Genomic DNA, 17,648 nt, shown 5'->3' on the forward strand with positions numbered 1-17,648 from the left:
TGCTTTACAACCCTAGGCTTCTTGTAATGTAGTCATATATGTCTAATTGTATAATTAAGGTTTAAAGCCTTTGTTACACTGATTTAAAGGATGTCTACATAACTTAGATCTGAAATATTTAGATCTGCTGTACATTCTACTGCAGGATTCATGGATGACAGACAATTTGAAACTTTTTTTAGATTTTCTTACTCTTTTTTGATAACTCTGTAATGTCTTTTACTAATACAATGGGGAGATTGATTAAAGCTCCATTTCAACTACTGTGCTGTTAAAATATAATTCCTTCTAAATAATATTTAAGATGTTCTACTTAATTTTTCCATAAAAATCATGACAAATTTAAGCAACACAAAGTGAAACAATTGGACATTGCTGGAGAAAAATTGAAATTATTTGCAATGTGAACATTTTTGCACTTTTATCCTGCACACCTTTGAGAATCTTCTTTTTTCTTCTAACGCAAAGCGAGTATTTGCACTCCAAGTTTTGGCATCTCCCATGAAAATTAAAATTTAAAAATACCCTTCCGCCAACCCTACATGTAATAAAGAATAATTATTTTGCACTGTTAGACAAATAGGTTGCAGCCTGTTTTACAGTCTTCAATCCCTCATTTTTCTATCTTTGTTTTAATTCAGGAAAAAAAAAAAAAAAGCCTTTCTCAACCTTAGTCATATGCCTTGTGCACTCATCAGGGAAAGGAAGGAAGAGACTGGTGAGGAAATAGAAAAAAATCTTCTGTTACCTGTTTCTCCCAGAATCTCTGAAACCTTTAGCAAAGGGGTTTCTGTCAATTTTTAATCTGGTGATCTAAAAGTAAGAAAAAGAGAATTAGTTGGTATCTTCACATTTTTTTCTTTCAACAAATGCAAATTATGGATGATTAATTACCATTCTTGCCCAAGACATCTGTACAATGATCTTTCATTTTCCCAGACCTCTGTTAAATTTGCCCTTCCATTATCTGTTTACAGATTATCTGCTTATCAAAAAATGGCACCAGGAACAGAAACCATGTAGCATTAGGAAACCTGGCACAGTGCGGGGGCTGAGAAGTTGTTCATGAAGTAGAAGCACACCAGGTGCAAAACCCCAGGAGCTGTAATTTATCAATGGCCATGTGGTTTGGGAAGCTGGCACTCTGCTCGAGTTTGGCTGCTGAGTTTTCTCAGCCTCAACACTCCAGATATCCAGCAGCTGGATGCAACCCATGGACCTTCAAACAATGCTGAAGAGAAATGGCCAAGCAAAGCACAGGCTACAGTCCCCAAAGATATCAGGTGGCCACCCAGTCACACATAGAAGTTGCTGTTGTTCTGGTCAGCATCTGAGTGGCCCTCAAGAGTTTTCTAGTCTGGAAATTTTTTTTGTCCTCCTCTAAATAAAGGACGTAGCAGTCAGATGGAGTGCTTTGGGGAAATCTTCCTTCCTGCTTTTTTTTAAAGCATGAATTCCATGTTGTTAAATATGGAATATAACACAGGGATTTTGATCTTGCAGCCTGTGGTATTATACTCCCTGTTGACTATTTCACAACCTGGTGCGGCACAAGAGCTTCCCTCTGCCAAACCCCAGCTTGTCCTAGAGATTCTATGTTTGGAATGAAAGGAGAGTAAGATCTCCAGATCCTACCAAATTTGAGGTAGTTTTGCTGAAACTGCTCAAAAGGGACTAGTTTAATGCAGTCTGATCTGAAGGGGATTTGCAGGTGTTTTGCTTCTGTCAGAACCAAGCCCTTACTCTGAGTATTAACCTCAGATCTGGAATGCAGCTCCTATTTTTGCAGAAGCTTAATTTGTGAACTTAATTTCCGCTAGCCTGACTTTGCAGCTGTCCTGGGACTTGTGTGTACAGAGACAGATATGTTCTGTGGAGGATGGAATTACAGCAGAGGGAATCCCTGTGGTGGATTTGCTAACATTTTACAATTGTTTCCAGAGATGCTTCCCCCAGTAAGGCAAAGCTCTGCAGCCACTGGAGGGCATGCAGGCAGATTCAGGGGATTTAAATTTGGTTTTAATGAAAAGGTTTCTCCCACTCACCAGAATCTCCTTACTGGTATTATAAAAATGTCATTGTGCCCCCCAAGTTATTTTGAACAAAATCCCCAAACATTTGGAATTCAGAGAGACAAATGTCAGTGTTTCTTTACTGTGAGGCAGCTTATGGTGCCAGTCCCTGACAGGGATCCCTTCCTTAGCACCTCCCTTCCTGTGCAATTATGTCTTATAAGTATGGTAATTAAGGAAGAATTACAGGCTTATTTCCTTTCATTTCTTCTCCTTTCCCTATCCTCTTTCCTTGTCTGATCCTCAGTTAAGATTTGTGGAGTATCTGCATTTGGGCAAAGGAGACAGGAAATTTTCTGCAATGATGGCAAACTGCAGTGACAGCAATGATAGCAAACCTACCAGTATGCTGCAATATTTTTTATCCATTTTGGATCCTTATTTAAGTCAGTTTAAGGGGACCAGAGTGAGAAAAAAAGTTGGGAGTCATAGGAAGGAAAAGAAGCAGTCATGGGAGCACTGTCTGCAAGTGTGCTCTCTTACGCCTTGCAAAATAAAAAACTGTAACATTTCAGTAAACTGTTAGAATTCATAATCGTTAAAAATTGGTTAAATATTGCAATCCTGCTGCAGCAACATCTTTTCATTATGGTATCTAAAGTCACTGGGAACTATGCAAGACCCGAACTAGACACAAATTATCATAAAATCACAGAATGGTTTGGGTTGGAAGGGACCAAAAAGATCATCTTCTTCAAACTCACTTGCCATGAGCAGGGATAACCTCCACTAGATCAGGTTGCTCAAAGCCCATCCAACCTGACCTTGAACACTTCCTGGGATGGGGCATCCACAGTTTCTCTGGGCAAGCTGTGCCAGTGCCTCACCACCCTCACAGTAAAGAATTCCTTCATAATATCTAGTCTAAACCTACTTTCCTCTACTTTTAAGCCATTCCTCCTTCTCCTGTTGCTATGTGCCCTTGTAAAAAGTCTATCCATCTTTCTTGTAGGCTCCTTCTGGTATTGGAAGGCTGCAATTAGGTCACTCCAAAGCCTTCTCTTCTGATCCTTACTTACAGTAAGAAGCATTTTGCTTACCCAGTCCCTGTCCCGCTGTCCAGCCTCTCAAAATGCAGGAGAGGAGATGACTCATTCATTTGAAGACTAAGGCAAAAGAGTTGTTAAGTGCCTCAGCCTTCTCATCAGTTGTTACCAATTTTCCAGCATGGTTTATCAGGGGGAGATACAACTTCGTTAATGTTCCTTTCCCAGTTATCTTACCTGTAGAAGCCCTTCTTGTTATTCTTTTCATCCCTTACCAGGTCTAGTTCTAGTTTTGCCATGGCCTTCCTCACCCAATCCCTACACAGGGTTCCTGTCTTTATTTCCACTGCCTCTGCATTTATTTCTTTCCCTTTGGTTTACCCAGGAGGTCCCTATTCAGCCATGCTGGTCTCTTGACTTCCTTGTCTGAATTCTGGCTCCTGGGAGTTGCTGGCTGTTGGCCTGTATGGAGGACTATCTTAAAGATCTGCCAGCTGCTGGCTCTGTTCCATACCTTGTTCCTAAGGGCAGGCTCCCAGGAGCTCCTAGTGACCATCTCCTTGAAGAACTGGAAGTTTACTTTCCTACATTTCAGGTGCATAACTTGGTTCCTTACTTGACCCCTATCCCTCAGGGCATTTATACATGAGAATTCCAGTTTATATGCAATACATGCATTCAAATGCTTCTTTTGTCAACAAACTGGTGAGATTGGCTTCTTCAAAACTTTTTCCTTCACTGCTATAAAAAAACCCAACTGCTTTGTCTCTGAGATAATTCATCTGGAGTAGCTGTACTACCTTAAAATTATAGTGAGGATAGGATACTCTAGTTTTGTAGCATAAGGTAGCAAGGAAATTTGAACACAGCACATCTCTTTACAGTTTATCTTAGTTACTTATTTTACAGTAAAAGCTATAACCATCTTATCTTCAAGGTAGTTTCCTGTTTAGATACTTCGTGTCTGCAACTATACCCTAGAGAAAGCATTTTCTTTTCTAGCCTGTAAAGTGTAACTTTTCTATGTTTCTCAGAGAAGTTAGTGTCTTAGTCATAAAGAGTACATTGATATTTTTATGAATGGACGACATAAAAGGAGCATGAAGGATTTACCTGTTGATTTTGGTAGGCTGTCACTGTGGTGAAAACAGTCTCAGGGAAGTTGAAGGTTTTCACCCCATCTCCTGAAGGAACTGGTTTTGTAGGAGAAAGATCACTGCTGAAATCCTTGCGGATGACATGAACACGAGGCTGATACTTATGCATTGAATGTAAGATTATCTGAAGAGAAAACAAAAGGAAAAGGACTTTTTTCCCCAAAAAAATATTTTACACAACATCCAGATGTACAAGAAAGCGGAAATGAAGTAATAATATGGAGAAAATTATCCTTTTCTTACTATCATGTAGGAGACAAAGTTTGTGCTGTGAGCAAAGAGAAAGGTGCTATGTAGGGTCAGGCAACATTTTGAAGAAAAGCACTGAAATAGCAAAAAAAGCTCCATAAATCTGAAAGCAGACACAGACACAGGAGCATCAAAGCAGCAGCAACATGCTTTCAAGTCTGAGAGGAGCAAGGCTGGGACAGCAGGCACCAGGATTAACTTCTAACTTACATGGCCTTGATCATCAAGCTCATTGTTGGTCAGCTTGAGCTTGTCAAAACTGACCACCTGCCTCATCCAGGTGTCTCCAGAAGCCAAGGAGTCAGGGTGGATGTAAACCCTTGGGGGCACTGGGGAGTCGGCATTGCCAGCCACCATCCACTTGGAGCTGTGATACACATACCTAAAAGAGGAAGAGTAGGTGGCTAAGGGAGGTTACTCACTCACTGCAGGAACATGTCCAAGGCTCCCCCTCCCCTGCCACCCTCATGCACCCCAAGCTCTCATTTGCAGTTAGGGCAGAATGTGCTTTATTGCAACCTCCTACCTTCTAAATGAAAGCCAGATTACCCCTGAGCCACTTGTTCAGACTTGATTCCTTATTAAAACCACCTTGCAGTTATTTTCCCTGTAAAACTCTGCCACATGTGCCTTCTCAGCTCCTTAACCCTCTCTGAGCCAGAATAAGAGGCTAGAAAATACGGATAAATTAAGTCCTCTCTGAAAATATTAATAAATACCCTGCAATTTCTGGAAATCTGCATTATATCTCATTCCAGGCTTTGGACAACACATGTGGCTTCACCCAGAAAGGGCAATATCCAATGGATACCAGTAAAAGAATTGATAAAACGGAATTTCTGGTTTGCAGAAATACATACGTTGGGATTAGAGGAAAAAATTATTTTTGTGTTCCTGGTCTTTTGTGATTTTTTTATGTTCCTGATCTAGCCATCCTATATACACCATAAATGTCTCTATCACATCTTTGCCTAGACACTTCTCCTGCCCTGCAGCTCCTTCCCTCTGAAGCATTTCACAAACAGTTCCACTGACACCTCTGAGTTCTGCCCTGTGCTGCCCCTGGCTGGGTCTCTACTCAGCTCTGCTATGATGTTTCAGTGTTTCAGTCTTTACCTACAAACAGTGACTAATTTCCTGTATTTTCACAAGAAACTGGGGGGGTGGGGGAAGAAAAAAAAAAAAAAAAGAAAAAAAGAGTCCTTTCCTGTTAGTTTGCTCTATGTGGCTGCACAAGCTAACCAGGACAGAAACAAAGGGTAAGAAAATAAATTTATTTTCAATGTCAATATTGTTAGAACCACACTCTTAGAAAAAGGAAACACATCCAGCTGAGTATGTTGCTGCTTCCCAGGAAAAGCATTTTCCTGAGAACAAACTGTACAATTTGGGACCAAAAATGTGGTTTTTAGCCTTTGAAGCAGAGGTTCAATTCTGAATCCTTGAAATGTGGTTCAGTCAAGACTATTTGGAGAACAGACTTGCCCTCAGGGATCTTTTAATAAGAATACATACCTCACGTCAATCTGGAGAGTTTTCTGGGATGCAGAGTATCATGAGTTTTCTAGGATATTTTTTAAGATCAGAAGCCCATTAATATCAGAGAAATCTCTTCTTCCTGTCTTTAGCTCAGCAGTGGAAAGTTTCTCAGTGACTCCATACTGTAGGTCAGGGACCAATATTCACTGAGGCTGCTATGCTGGACAGTGAGCACTTTTGAAATAGAAATCAACCAATCCCATTCAGGCCAGACCTGAGGGGCCTGGGTTAGTTCAGCTCTTGCTTGCCCATTCCTTTCTTGAGAAAGTCGTTTTAGAGGCTGCAGACCCCCCCGTTGGTAACTCCAGTTATCAGTTCCTTTAGACAGCCATTACTAATCGTGTCAATCAGAAAATGCATGGCAGAGATCTCCTCACTTAAAAACTGCTCCTTGAAAAGTGAAAGATTTCATTCCAAAAGTGCAAGAGAGTGTATTAAAACTGTGGGTTTGTGTCTAAAGATTCTGGTCAAATCATTTATGTTGGTGTAAATCAACAGGGCCTCCTCCAGCACACCTTTGCAATGGTGTTTAATGGCAGGTGTCTTTCCTAGGCTGTCATTGACAGTAAGATCTTACAAATCCCCACCTGTGCCCCTGAAAAGCTTACCTGTATCTCTTGTTATCCACAGGGACAATGTCCATGGCAATATAATACTGCTGGTGGGGATCCAAGCCTGTAATTTTCACCCTCATGGCTGGAAACATTCTCCTAGGAAAATAAAAGTAGAAAAAAGGAAGGAAATGTTGAATAAGGAAACTTAAGAGGATCCTTGTACTTTTCTCTGGCACCAGAAGCATGCTACTTTACACAGCCCAGTCCTTGGCATGATTCCTCTGGGCTTGATGTGGGTAGAAAAGACTGTGCTGGCAGTGGCTTGAATCTTCAATGTTTTCCCACTTAGAAAAAAGGGTAACAGGATAATAACTTGTAAAAAAGGATAAAATACTCAGAGTCAAGTACTCTGTTCCCAGCTCCTTTTTTTTTTTTTTGAGAATATCACATTTCAGTATAGAGTTTGACAGTACTGAGGTAACATTTAAAGCAAGTATATAATCCTGAAATATCCTCTCACTCTCATGTTTATAGTTATTTAAGATAAAACATCCCTCAAATTAATCCGCTTATTAGAATGTATTTCACATTCAACAGAAACACTAGTTATTATAATGGTTTCCTTGAAGTCCTGGTAGTGTTTCATGCAATTTTTTTAATAGTTATTGTCCTTTCTATGCCATATGATCCAGATCTATCTTAAGCATTTTCTCCTGATAGACAAGGTATGGAACTCTACACCAAAAAGAAACAAGTCCCAGCCTTTTTCTTATTGTCTGAGCACAAGTTAAGCTGTGCTAAACACAGTCACTGTTGTGGAAGTGTTTGTAGGAATTATTTCAGAAGAGAACAGATCAGAACAATTTTAACCTTAAAGCATGTTAGTGTTGCTATTGTATAATTTCTCCTTCTTAAAAATTTTATGGTGGCCAGTAGACCAATTTCTATTCTACATCTCCCTCAAAGAGCATGCTGAGGGCATTACTTATGCCATGTTATATTTGCAACTAATGTGGTATTTTTACACCTTCATAAAATCTGAGGAGCTAAACAGAATGAGGTGCAGAAGGAATCGAGCAACACTGAAATCAGAGCAGAGGACTAAAAGAAATCCTGCATTGTTTCACTGACTGATAACTCAGACCTGAGCTCTACATGAGGGGCTACTCAGCCTTTATCTGAGAGAAACTTAAGCTGAAGTCCTATAGAATGACTGAATGACTTCTGCCTGGAAAATACAAAGCTTTGGTAGGAGAAACCCCAAAATTACTGGATCCTTATACAAAATCATATTCTGCTTCTCTGATAAGTAGACATATCCTTGCAGGATGGAAGTATGTGGATGTAGGGAAGATATTAAAGGGCAATTTTAAATCACAATGCCAAAATAGTAAGAAAGTGTACAAGAAATGTTTCTAGGAGCCATCCCTACAAACCATCATGACACTCCCTTTTATTTAGTGAGAAGCAGTGAAATGTTATTGAAGAAGATTTAGTTCTCTTTTCAACGTTTTTGTTTCTCCAACTATTGGTAGTGAACATAGCCTGGAGGAGGAAGAAAACAGGAAAGTTTGTGTAAACATCTACAAACATGTCTTGCCAACTTTGCATGACAGGGATGTGATCATGAGAACCTACTTCATTCTTTCCCAGCCAAGCCACATATAGCCACTTGCAGAAGAGAGTGGGAAGGAGGAAGAGGTTGATGCTCAGCCTTTGCCCTACCCACAGCTCTTTCATTTCAGGCCACACTGAGAAGAGAAGATCTGACCTATTAGTTAACTGCATCTGCTTTGGAAAAGGGCATTTATTGTGGGGGGTGGGGAGAGCACTGCCCCACAGCTGCCACAGCACAACTAACCCGAGTTATGAGAGATGTAAAACTGTCAGATAAGTCGTCTGCAGAAACCCTTCAAGGAGAGAGCAATTTGTGCAACTGATGGTGAGAGTTTGCTAGTAGAATGACTGGAGGGGGAGGTGGGGAAGGAATAATGGGTTAGTCTTCAGTGGCTTGAGGGCATTACCTTATTTCTGCCACAATGGCTCATTAAATCTGCCAAGCCAAATGGGTACAGGATGTGGCATTTTACAGTCCAGCTCTCTTTAATTAGAGAGAGGTGACTTGGAAGCAGCTAAAGAGGTAGGTCATGTTTCAGAGAGTTGATGAGAAACCCAGGATTAAATCGGAGTCTCTTCGAGTCTAACTTTGCACACTGTGTTTGGAAAATTGAACGCGCTGTGTGTCCCAAGAAGCTCTCTCCAAATCTACAGCCCTGTGTAAAGTTGCAGTATAGACTGTGGGGTTGTTTCCTTATGAAATACCTTGTAAAAGATTACCACAGACCATTCAGCAGGCTTAGAGGCTAATCTCTAAAATGACGGGAGAGAGCTTGGCTGATCCCACTACTTTCTCAAAGTTTAAGTGTACCTTTAAAGTTTTGTAAATTATTACTCTTTTTCTTTTTCTATGGGTATAAAAGTAATTTAGGTTTCTTTGCCATAAGGATGTGGCCTGGAACCATCACAGCAGGTCTACAGCACCACTGCTGTGTGGAAAGAGGGAAATGGAAAAGGCAGAGGCTAACAGTGGAGACTTAGGGATGTGCTTGTGTATAATCCTGGTAAAGTCCCTGTTCTCTGCATTTCCTCTTGTCTGGCTCTTGGTTGCCCAGAGGCACCATCCTTATAGAAAACAAGAGGCTGAAAGGTTTAAAAGGTTTTCAAGTCATTTGGATATGGCTGCATTAATAAAGTGTCAAGAATCTTTCATCTAGAAAGGTATCAGCTTCATAGTCAACAGCTACAGACACGAAGGCTGGCTGTTTTCATAGGGAACATGTGATGACATCTGATATATTTTAGGAGGAGGTTTCATATCAGCAGCAGTTTGGAATGATCAAGTTATTCATATGTGAGCTTTACCACTCAGCAGGAAAACACTCTTCCTAAATTTAGATTCTGAACTTCACACAGTATCTTTTTGGGGGAAATATTATGTGATATAAAATAAGTTATTAGAACTGCTTTAGGGCCACTTAGAAGTGTTTCAAAAAGCATTTTAGTAACAACCATGTGCCACAGTCAACTCAACTTCTGTTTTCCTCAATAATGAGATTGAAGCTTATGAACATCAAATGTGAAGAAAACTAATGATAGATAAGTATCTCTAGGACTTAGTTAAAAAGTATTTGCCAGCACAGGAGTGTACTCATATTAAGCACCATGTTTGGGAACTTTCAACAAAAAAAATTTGGTTGGGTTGTAGCAGCTAACACTATATCTTTTCATGGTGGTATTTAAGATTTTCTTTTAAAAAATAGTTTAATTTTACTTCGTGAAAACTTGTAATAGGAGGAGGATCACCGGTATATCCCCAAACTGGATTTTTTTCCCAATAGAATAAAGCTTCAGTTTCTTACTCTTAAGTTAGGAACTTAGATAAGAGTAGATTTCTATAAGGATGACATCTATCATATGCAAACCCTAAAATGAAGGGATTTGCTCTTTAACTGTAGCAAAATAAATAGACAGAATAGTCATTTCCCAGGCATGAAAATAATAAAATTGAAAAACTCTGCAAAATAATCTGATTTAGGTCTGCAGATTATGTATGCACAGTGTTCACAAAGTGTGAGTTTACAGAGCAACCTGATGTTATCCTTGTTACTTCATATCTCATATTTCCTTGCATTTAAGACTGATGCCAAATGTGTATTTCTTTAGAGAAACAAATGTGTGAGGAGTGAAGGCAAGGCAAGGCAAGGAAAAGCAATGGAGGAATGCCCTTCTGTTTCCCTCTGCAGCATGAGATCACATAGGGATGTGTGTTTTGAGAGAAAAAGCTGAGAGCAAAGCTTGGTAGCAAATGGATTTATTGTTTATGAAGGAGAGAGAGACCAACAGATCTTCTCAGTTGCTCCCAAAGGGGAAATTCTTCTGGAAGCTGAAGCAAGCAACTCTAAAAATCAGTTTGGTAGCTGTGGCCTGACAGCCCTTGCTCTGAGAAGTCCTCTCTATGGGCCCCTTCAGCATCAACAGAGCTTGGTTACAAAATCTCTGCTGCTATCTCTAACTGAGGAGCACTTTGGGACCTTTTTTCCACTGTAAAGAAAAAATAACACCTGGTGATGTAAACAGCCCCGAGTTCATGCTACAGACAGCTCAGACTCATGATTTCAGGGAGGCAAAGAGACTGCAGCCAAAGTACCAGTTAACCTATCAGGAAACACAGAGAAGTCAGGAGAGGATAAGGTCAACTGTTTCACTCACTGATGGTTTTTCCAGTCTTACTACCGTTCCTGGCCATCAGCATTTTGGTTTGAGCCATCCTGCAGCACAGATATGCTAACTGTGATATGACAGATGAGATAATTTCCCCCATTGTTGAGATGAGATCCCGGCTCTGTTACAGATAGAACCTATGTTCCCAGAACAAAACCTCTTGGATGTGCTGGTATGCATGGTAGCACTCATAAAACCTCCATAAACAGTAGGCAGCTGTTCCCTTCCAGAGGAAGACTACGAGCACTCCCTATAGTGTATTCCCCCAGGAATAAGTGCACATCTTTTTTTCCCACTTTGAGCAGCATTTCTATGCATAAGTTAACAAAAGCTACCCCTGCAGCTCAGGTGACCATGGACATTAGATAGGGATTGTAGGGATGTGGGGTAGGTTTCAAATTCCTACACTGATGCTGCCAGTATGATCACCGTTAGTAAAGGAGAGTAGAGAAAAAGAGTTAAAAATTCTATTTAGGACTAGTTGTTCAAGTCAGTATGACCTGGGGCTTAAGATAAACTTATTTTATTTTGTCCAGAGTCCAAGTTTGCCTTTCAAACAAAAAGGAGATAAAGGTAAATTGCAGATTTGAATGACTGCAGCTGACAGCCATTTGCATATTTTACACAAGGAACAAAGGTGTCTTTTTATAAGCATCTGATTAAAATCTAAATAACAATGTTTTGATGGAAAGGAAAAAGGAAAAGTTATAAGAGGACAGGAGTAAATTTATAGAAACAGACAAAAAAAAAGACATCTATAAATACAGCATCAAGAAAAGAAAAACAACAAAGCAGAATTAGAAGTGAGTGAGAGCAGGAGTCTGAAAGTCAAAAAATGCAGTGTGCCTGACATAGGCAGGATATAGCCCCAGAAATATGTTTGAAATGAGAACATAGGTTAGAAACTACCATTATACAGCATGAGCAGAGAGACACTGGGGGGACATTGGTAGGGACAGCCAGGAACCGGGCAGTGCTTTGCAAGTCATAGAAAATTAAGGAGCAGCTGTCGTTATAGGCAACTGAGTCTGTAATTATAATGGCTTTCAAAACAAGAAGTCCTTATGGGACTCAGGTTTTCCAATGAGAAAGCAACAAGAGCAAAATCTTCTGTGGGGAAAGAAGCAGATGTAAATTACTCGGTGTATCTCTAACAATTTGAATAAGTAGTAGAAAATCTTCGGGGAATAACACCAGTTCTGCTATTTATGCCAGAAATAATGAAACCTAATCTCTAGGATGCATCATGTGTCATGCATCCCATATGGAGAAACATGACTGCTGGACCCAGCTCTCACCCGTCACTGACACATCTTCTCTGAGAGAAAACTGTTTAACCTGTTGCACTGTTTAACCATTTAATTTGCAAATTTTATCACACCTGTGAGGACCATCCTCAATGAACAGGTGTATCACCTAAAGAAACTTCCCAGCTCTTCATCATGCTTTGCAATGATTAACCAACAAATGTAGTCAACAGAAAAAGAAAGAACCAGCAGCCCTCCAATATTGTTAACATCACTTCTGGAGAAGAACATAAGCAGAAAAAACCACATCTATTTAGTAGTTACATAGATTTTCTGTGGGCAGTAATGTGACAGTTGGCCATCAGGATTCAAATAATTACAAGCATTTCCTTTCAAGGAAAAAGAATATTATTTTGGATCAGAATGAATATTTGATTTGCACGGGAAGTCATGACTCTGTTGTGATATATGGTCTTCTGTAAGTGAAAAATTATCCACACTGGAGCTTGCAAGATGTCAGAAAGGTCAGCTACTTCATTCAGAAATGTGTGAGCTGCCAAGATCCCCTTCATACCATTACGTTCTGGCCATTTCAGTTTGAACTTCTGGGCAAAGATATATTTAGGCTTCTTTTAGGTCTATCTGCTCCATGTATCACCAGAGAATTAATTATAGTCAATCTAACAGGTAATAATGTATTAAGTTCCTGAAACAGCATGGTCCAGGCACCAGGACAATGAAGCCAGAAAGAAGTTGGTTCTTCCAAGTGCCATATTTAATGATGCTGAACAGATCACTTAATCTGTTTAGGTCTCAATGTCACCACCCATGAAAAGAGGATAATAATGATTTTCTCTATGACTGCTTTAACATCTGCAGAGAAGAGGTGTTGCACAATAGCAAGTGATACAATTCCTGTTACCTTGCCTCTTCCATTTGAGGCAGAAGGTCAAAACCAGCAGCCCACTCTATACGGACGAAAAATGCTTCCTTTGCCACTGAAATATAAAACTGGGAGCTAATCTGGTCCTGATAATCTTTTTCACGGATCATCTGGGTTATTTTTCCAGTGTAACTTTCTTTGAATTATCTGGACTTTCTGGGGCTAGAGAGCAACAGTGCTCACTTCACAGGAACGTAAAACAACGAGTCGAGTTGTTCTGGCAAATTTTGAGCACAGATATGAAACAACGCTGTAAACAGTAGAGCACCGTGAGTTTGCCCCAAAACTTGGCTAGAATTTCCCTGCTGCATCTCTGCGGCACAGTCGGGACAGCTCCCGGGTCACTCCTGGTGCTTGCACGCCTTGGCGGCCTCTGTCCGTGGTGCTGACGCCGTCCTTCTCAGCGTCAATCGGAATCAAAACCCCATTAGGTGGACGTAAGAAATGGCCTGCTAATGCAAACGTGCCTAAAAGTCCTGGTTTGGGACATCTAGAAATGTACAACTACCTCTAGGTTGTGTCTTCAAACAGACTCCTAGGCATTTTTAAATAGTAGTCAGCAGTGAAGATCCTCCCCTTGTCTAACCTGTCATGGTGGGGTTTCCTTTCTAAAAAGTCTCGCTAGTTTGTGCCTCTTTCTAACCTCAGCTGTCGTGGTATCACTGCAACAGCAAAGGAAAACATTAGTCTGGCACATTTTTTCATATAGGAAGTCATTAACACTGCATCTATTTAGAGCTGCAGGAAGACATTTATTTGGTGCAAAGGTGAGTTTGAATTTCACTATATTTGAGATTAAATCAATAAGCTCATGAAGAGCTATGGAAACTTGAAAGGAAACTCAAATGGCTCACCCCCAAATTCATATCTCATCTTAAGTTCAGTTCAGCCAGCAGTACAATGATTATTTCCTGATTTATTTGTTCAAAGGAACAACTATCCTCAATAGTTTCCTGCAGCTGCCAGTTTTCCTTTGGAGCCACTTATTCAAACAGTCATATGAAACAATTTTACTTGTCTTAAGAAAGCTAATAGGAGATACAGCTGAGAAATTCAGCCATTTAATTTTTCCTGCATATTTATTTCTTTGGATTATCAAGAAGGAAAAAAAAGTTTCTTTTTTTAAAAAACAATGAAATAAAAGTTGGTTTGTTTGGTTATGATTTCCTTTTTAACTAGACAGAAAGCCAGAGATGTCTTACCTGCCTGCTTTTGTGATGATCATCTCTGTCCCAATGTCATGAAATCTTTTCCAGAGGTCTGCACACTGCAGCTCTACCTGGATCTCTTCCATGGATGAAGGTGGAGGAGGTTGAGGGCCTGACCCACCAGATGTAAGGTCAGAATGGGAGCCAAATGAGCAGGATGTCCTTTCTGCCAGCACCTCTGTGTCTGACCCAGTGCTCTGTTCTGAGTCTGCAAAGTAAAGAAGCCAGGTAAGACTCCTCAGTTCTTCCTACTGTGAGGGATAAGAGGAGGGAAGAGGGGGAAAGTCAACACGGGAAGTGCTAAAGAATAGTACAGTGGCCTTTTATATGGCATATATATGTATGGGGTTTTGTGATTTATAGCCTGATTTGGGGCTTTGAGTTTCCAACATGATATCTGGCTTCTTTTGTAAAATTTTAGAAACAGCTGAAAAAAAGACCCTCAACATAAAGTATAAATAGTAGCAAGCAATGGCGGGAGTACAAAATATAGATGAAAAACAGAAATGAAAAAAAGTTAATTCAACCCGTTGTTTCAAGCTAAAATAAGATGGGCTTACTGGAAAACTGCATTCCATTTATTTGAATATTCTCCTGCAGTACTGTTAAAGAGTTGGCTATTTTTAAACAACACCATTTTTTATTCCCTTTAATATCTTCATCATCAACCAAAAAAGAACATTTTTTTCAATTTTGCTATTTGGCAGCGCTATTCTGGAAATGCGTTTTATTTGCTTCCATAAAACTTTTTTTGAACGATGATATTTCCTGGAAAGATAACCATTAAGCTTTTGGTGAGGAAAATGCTCTAGGCTACTAAAGGAAAAAAAAAAAGGTGATTGGAAACATATGGAATACACGACCAAGGAAACAACTGAAGCAAACCGCAGAAAAGATCACATGATACAACCACCTGTATGGGGGAGAAGAAAGAGGTTTGCTCAAAAAATAAATAAACAAACGGAAAAGTGAGGTGCAAATAGTTTAAAATTCCGGGCTGATATGTTGAGTCAGGTGGTAATTTCTTTGCAAAAATATTTAATGTATTTATTAGGTAGATATGCTGCATTTTCATACAGAGGGCTAAGATGAAATTTTGCAAATAGCAGTGTTTCACACCCACATTGCACCAAAAAATTCACAATACATTCTGCAAAGCAATGTGCTTATGTTTTGAACCTTATTTTAAATAAATTTACACTAGTATTATATAGATGATTAGGAAAATAATAAAAATACATGAGACACTCCATCAAATGGCTCAGGAAGAGCTCTGTGGATTTCAAAGAACACACAGAAACAATATTTTAGTGTTCTCATTGATCACACCAGTAAAAGCATTCCAGTGAATGAACAAAACAGCTATTTACTCTGCACTTGAAAAAAGAAAGAGGTGTCGTTGTCTCTGCAAAGGAAACCTAAGGAGACAAAAAGTAACAATCTGGGCTAAAAATGTCATTGCATCATGGCATGTAAAATTTCTTCCATACCAGGAAAATGCCAGAAGATATTTAACAACCCTGAGGTCGTGGAGGCTGAGTCTGAGGTTTACAGTGTTTCTGAGAGAGACAGTGTCTCTTGGATCAGTGCAGAGGGCTACAGTTAAGAGGAGGCAATGAAGATACCACCCACAGAACCACCATCCTCACCTCCTGCCACATAGAAACATTTCTGGAAAATCCATTTTGCTGTGGTATGGACATATAGTGTTTGACTGATAGTTTATGAGAATCTCCCAGCCCCAAGTGTCATTAGGAAGCATTTCTCTTTTCTGAGAGCCCTAGATGATATCACTGGGCACCAGACATTTTGTTTGAGGGGTGTTTTCAGTAAGCTTTGTGAGTTATTTAGACAATCTGCCAGTACAATATAGAAATTCTGCAGGACATGAAAAAGGTTTAGTTCACTTATTGCTCCCAATACATTTTGAAAAGAGAGTTCTTTGTCATCCATGGACTTCCAAGTTAGGCTGAAGCAATAATAGGTCCATCTCTCTAAAGGAGTAGCACAAACTTATGCAGAGAGGATTGTTTCATGGAGACCAGTCCTACATCCTAAACTAATATCCTACACACAAGGTGATTCAAGATAATATGGGATAATCTTCTGGGGTTCTGTGGCCAAAGGACAGATAATCAATCTGAGAGTGCAGACGGGCTGAGACATTTGCTCCCTACTTCACTACCCCAGTGACACAGGAGCAAATCTTATCTTCTTCCTCTAGTTCAAATTAGTCAAAGTGTTGGAGAAGTAAGCATGAGTAGGGATCACTATGCTTAAGTCTCCCTAGCAATGGCTAATCAATTTGTCCTTCAACAAAAAGAGAGAGGATACTTCACAAATCACAGTAAGATCTGTTTGCATACCTGCTCATGTCCTAAACCATTAACCAGAAGTCTTACATCTTCTCTGAGATCACAGAATCACAGAATCAATTGTGCTGGAAGAGACCTCTGAGATCATCAAGTCCTATCTATGACTGAACACCACCATGTCAAACAGACCATGGCACTGAGTGCCACATCCAGCCTTTCCTTAAACTGGGACAGTGACTCCATCACCTCCCTGGGCAGCCTATTCCAATGTCTAATCACCTTTTCTGTGTAGAAATTCTTCCCAATGTCCAACTTAAAGATAAACTACACTGGAGTCTGAAGGGACTGGATATAGGAAAAAGCAGAGCCCTCCTTCTGAAATGAGGTACTAAACTGAATCCAAAGGGATGAGTCTAGACCGCATCATCTGTGCTTGGTTCAGGCACTCAGAAACTGTCCTCTGAGGCAGTATGGTAAACGGCCAACAGATGGCTCTTGGCTAGGTGCTGTTCCCACTTCATTCCAGCATTTCCTGAACAGCTTTTCAAACTGGGCATGTGGCTGGAGCTTTGGGAATCGCTGGGAATTAACTGGAATAGCATGCTGCAAAAAATTAGGTATCAGAGGCTTAAGACCCCTTTCACTGGTTCAAACTGAGCATCCCACTGATTTTACAGACTTCTGGAGGGTTCTTTCTTTAATTATGGAAGTCAAAGGAGAGCCATAACTTTGGATATAATTTTCCACAAATGGAAAAATTGGCACAAATCAAAAATTGCAAAAGGAGTCCACTAATTACTGATAAGCCAGTATCTACCGAAACATGTGGTACCACACAAAGGAGAATAGAACTCCTTTTTCCCCAAGGATACTAGTTTATGCCCTGAGTTATGAACTATTATTACCCCCAAGTTAGTGCACAGAACAGTAACTACCTCTCCTTCTTCTAATTTTGGAAATGGAGAGTCACTAGTGTTGTTGCTCTTAGCTCAGATTCGATAGGCACTGAGACATGTTTTGTGTTTTCTTCAGCCTTTCCTGAACTAGGCTCATCTGAATGTTGTCATCCAGTTGGAGACACTTAGTCCAGACCCAGG

General features: G+C 40.1%; 1 protein-coding gene across 1 annotated transcript in view; it reads right to left on the bottom strand.

Annotated features, from left to right (window-relative positions):
* TBX15 (T-box transcription factor 15) overlaps nt 1-17,648 on the bottom strand; it is a 90,640-nt gene that overhangs the window by 21,777 nt on the left and 51,215 nt on the right. The window contains exons 2-6 of the mRNA XM_014884127.2: nt 14,231-14,444; nt 6,612-6,713; nt 4,675-4,846; nt 4,172-4,339; nt 749-813 (exon numbers count right to left, since the gene is read on the bottom strand). Coding sequence (XP_014739613.1) covers nt 749-813; nt 4,172-4,339; nt 4,675-4,846; nt 6,612-6,713; nt 14,231-14,444 — 721 coding nt within the window. The remainder of the gene's footprint in view (nt 1-748; nt 814-4,171; nt 4,340-4,674; nt 4,847-6,611; nt 6,714-14,230; nt 14,445-17,648) is intronic.

The sequence above is a fragment of the Sturnus vulgaris genome, chromosome 2 (assembly GCF_052056855.1).
Source record: "Sturnus vulgaris isolate bStuVul1 chromosome 2, bStuVul1.hap1, whole genome shotgun sequence".
Classification (NCBI taxonomy): domain Eukaryota; kingdom Metazoa; phylum Chordata; class Aves; order Passeriformes; family Sturnidae; genus Sturnus; species Sturnus vulgaris.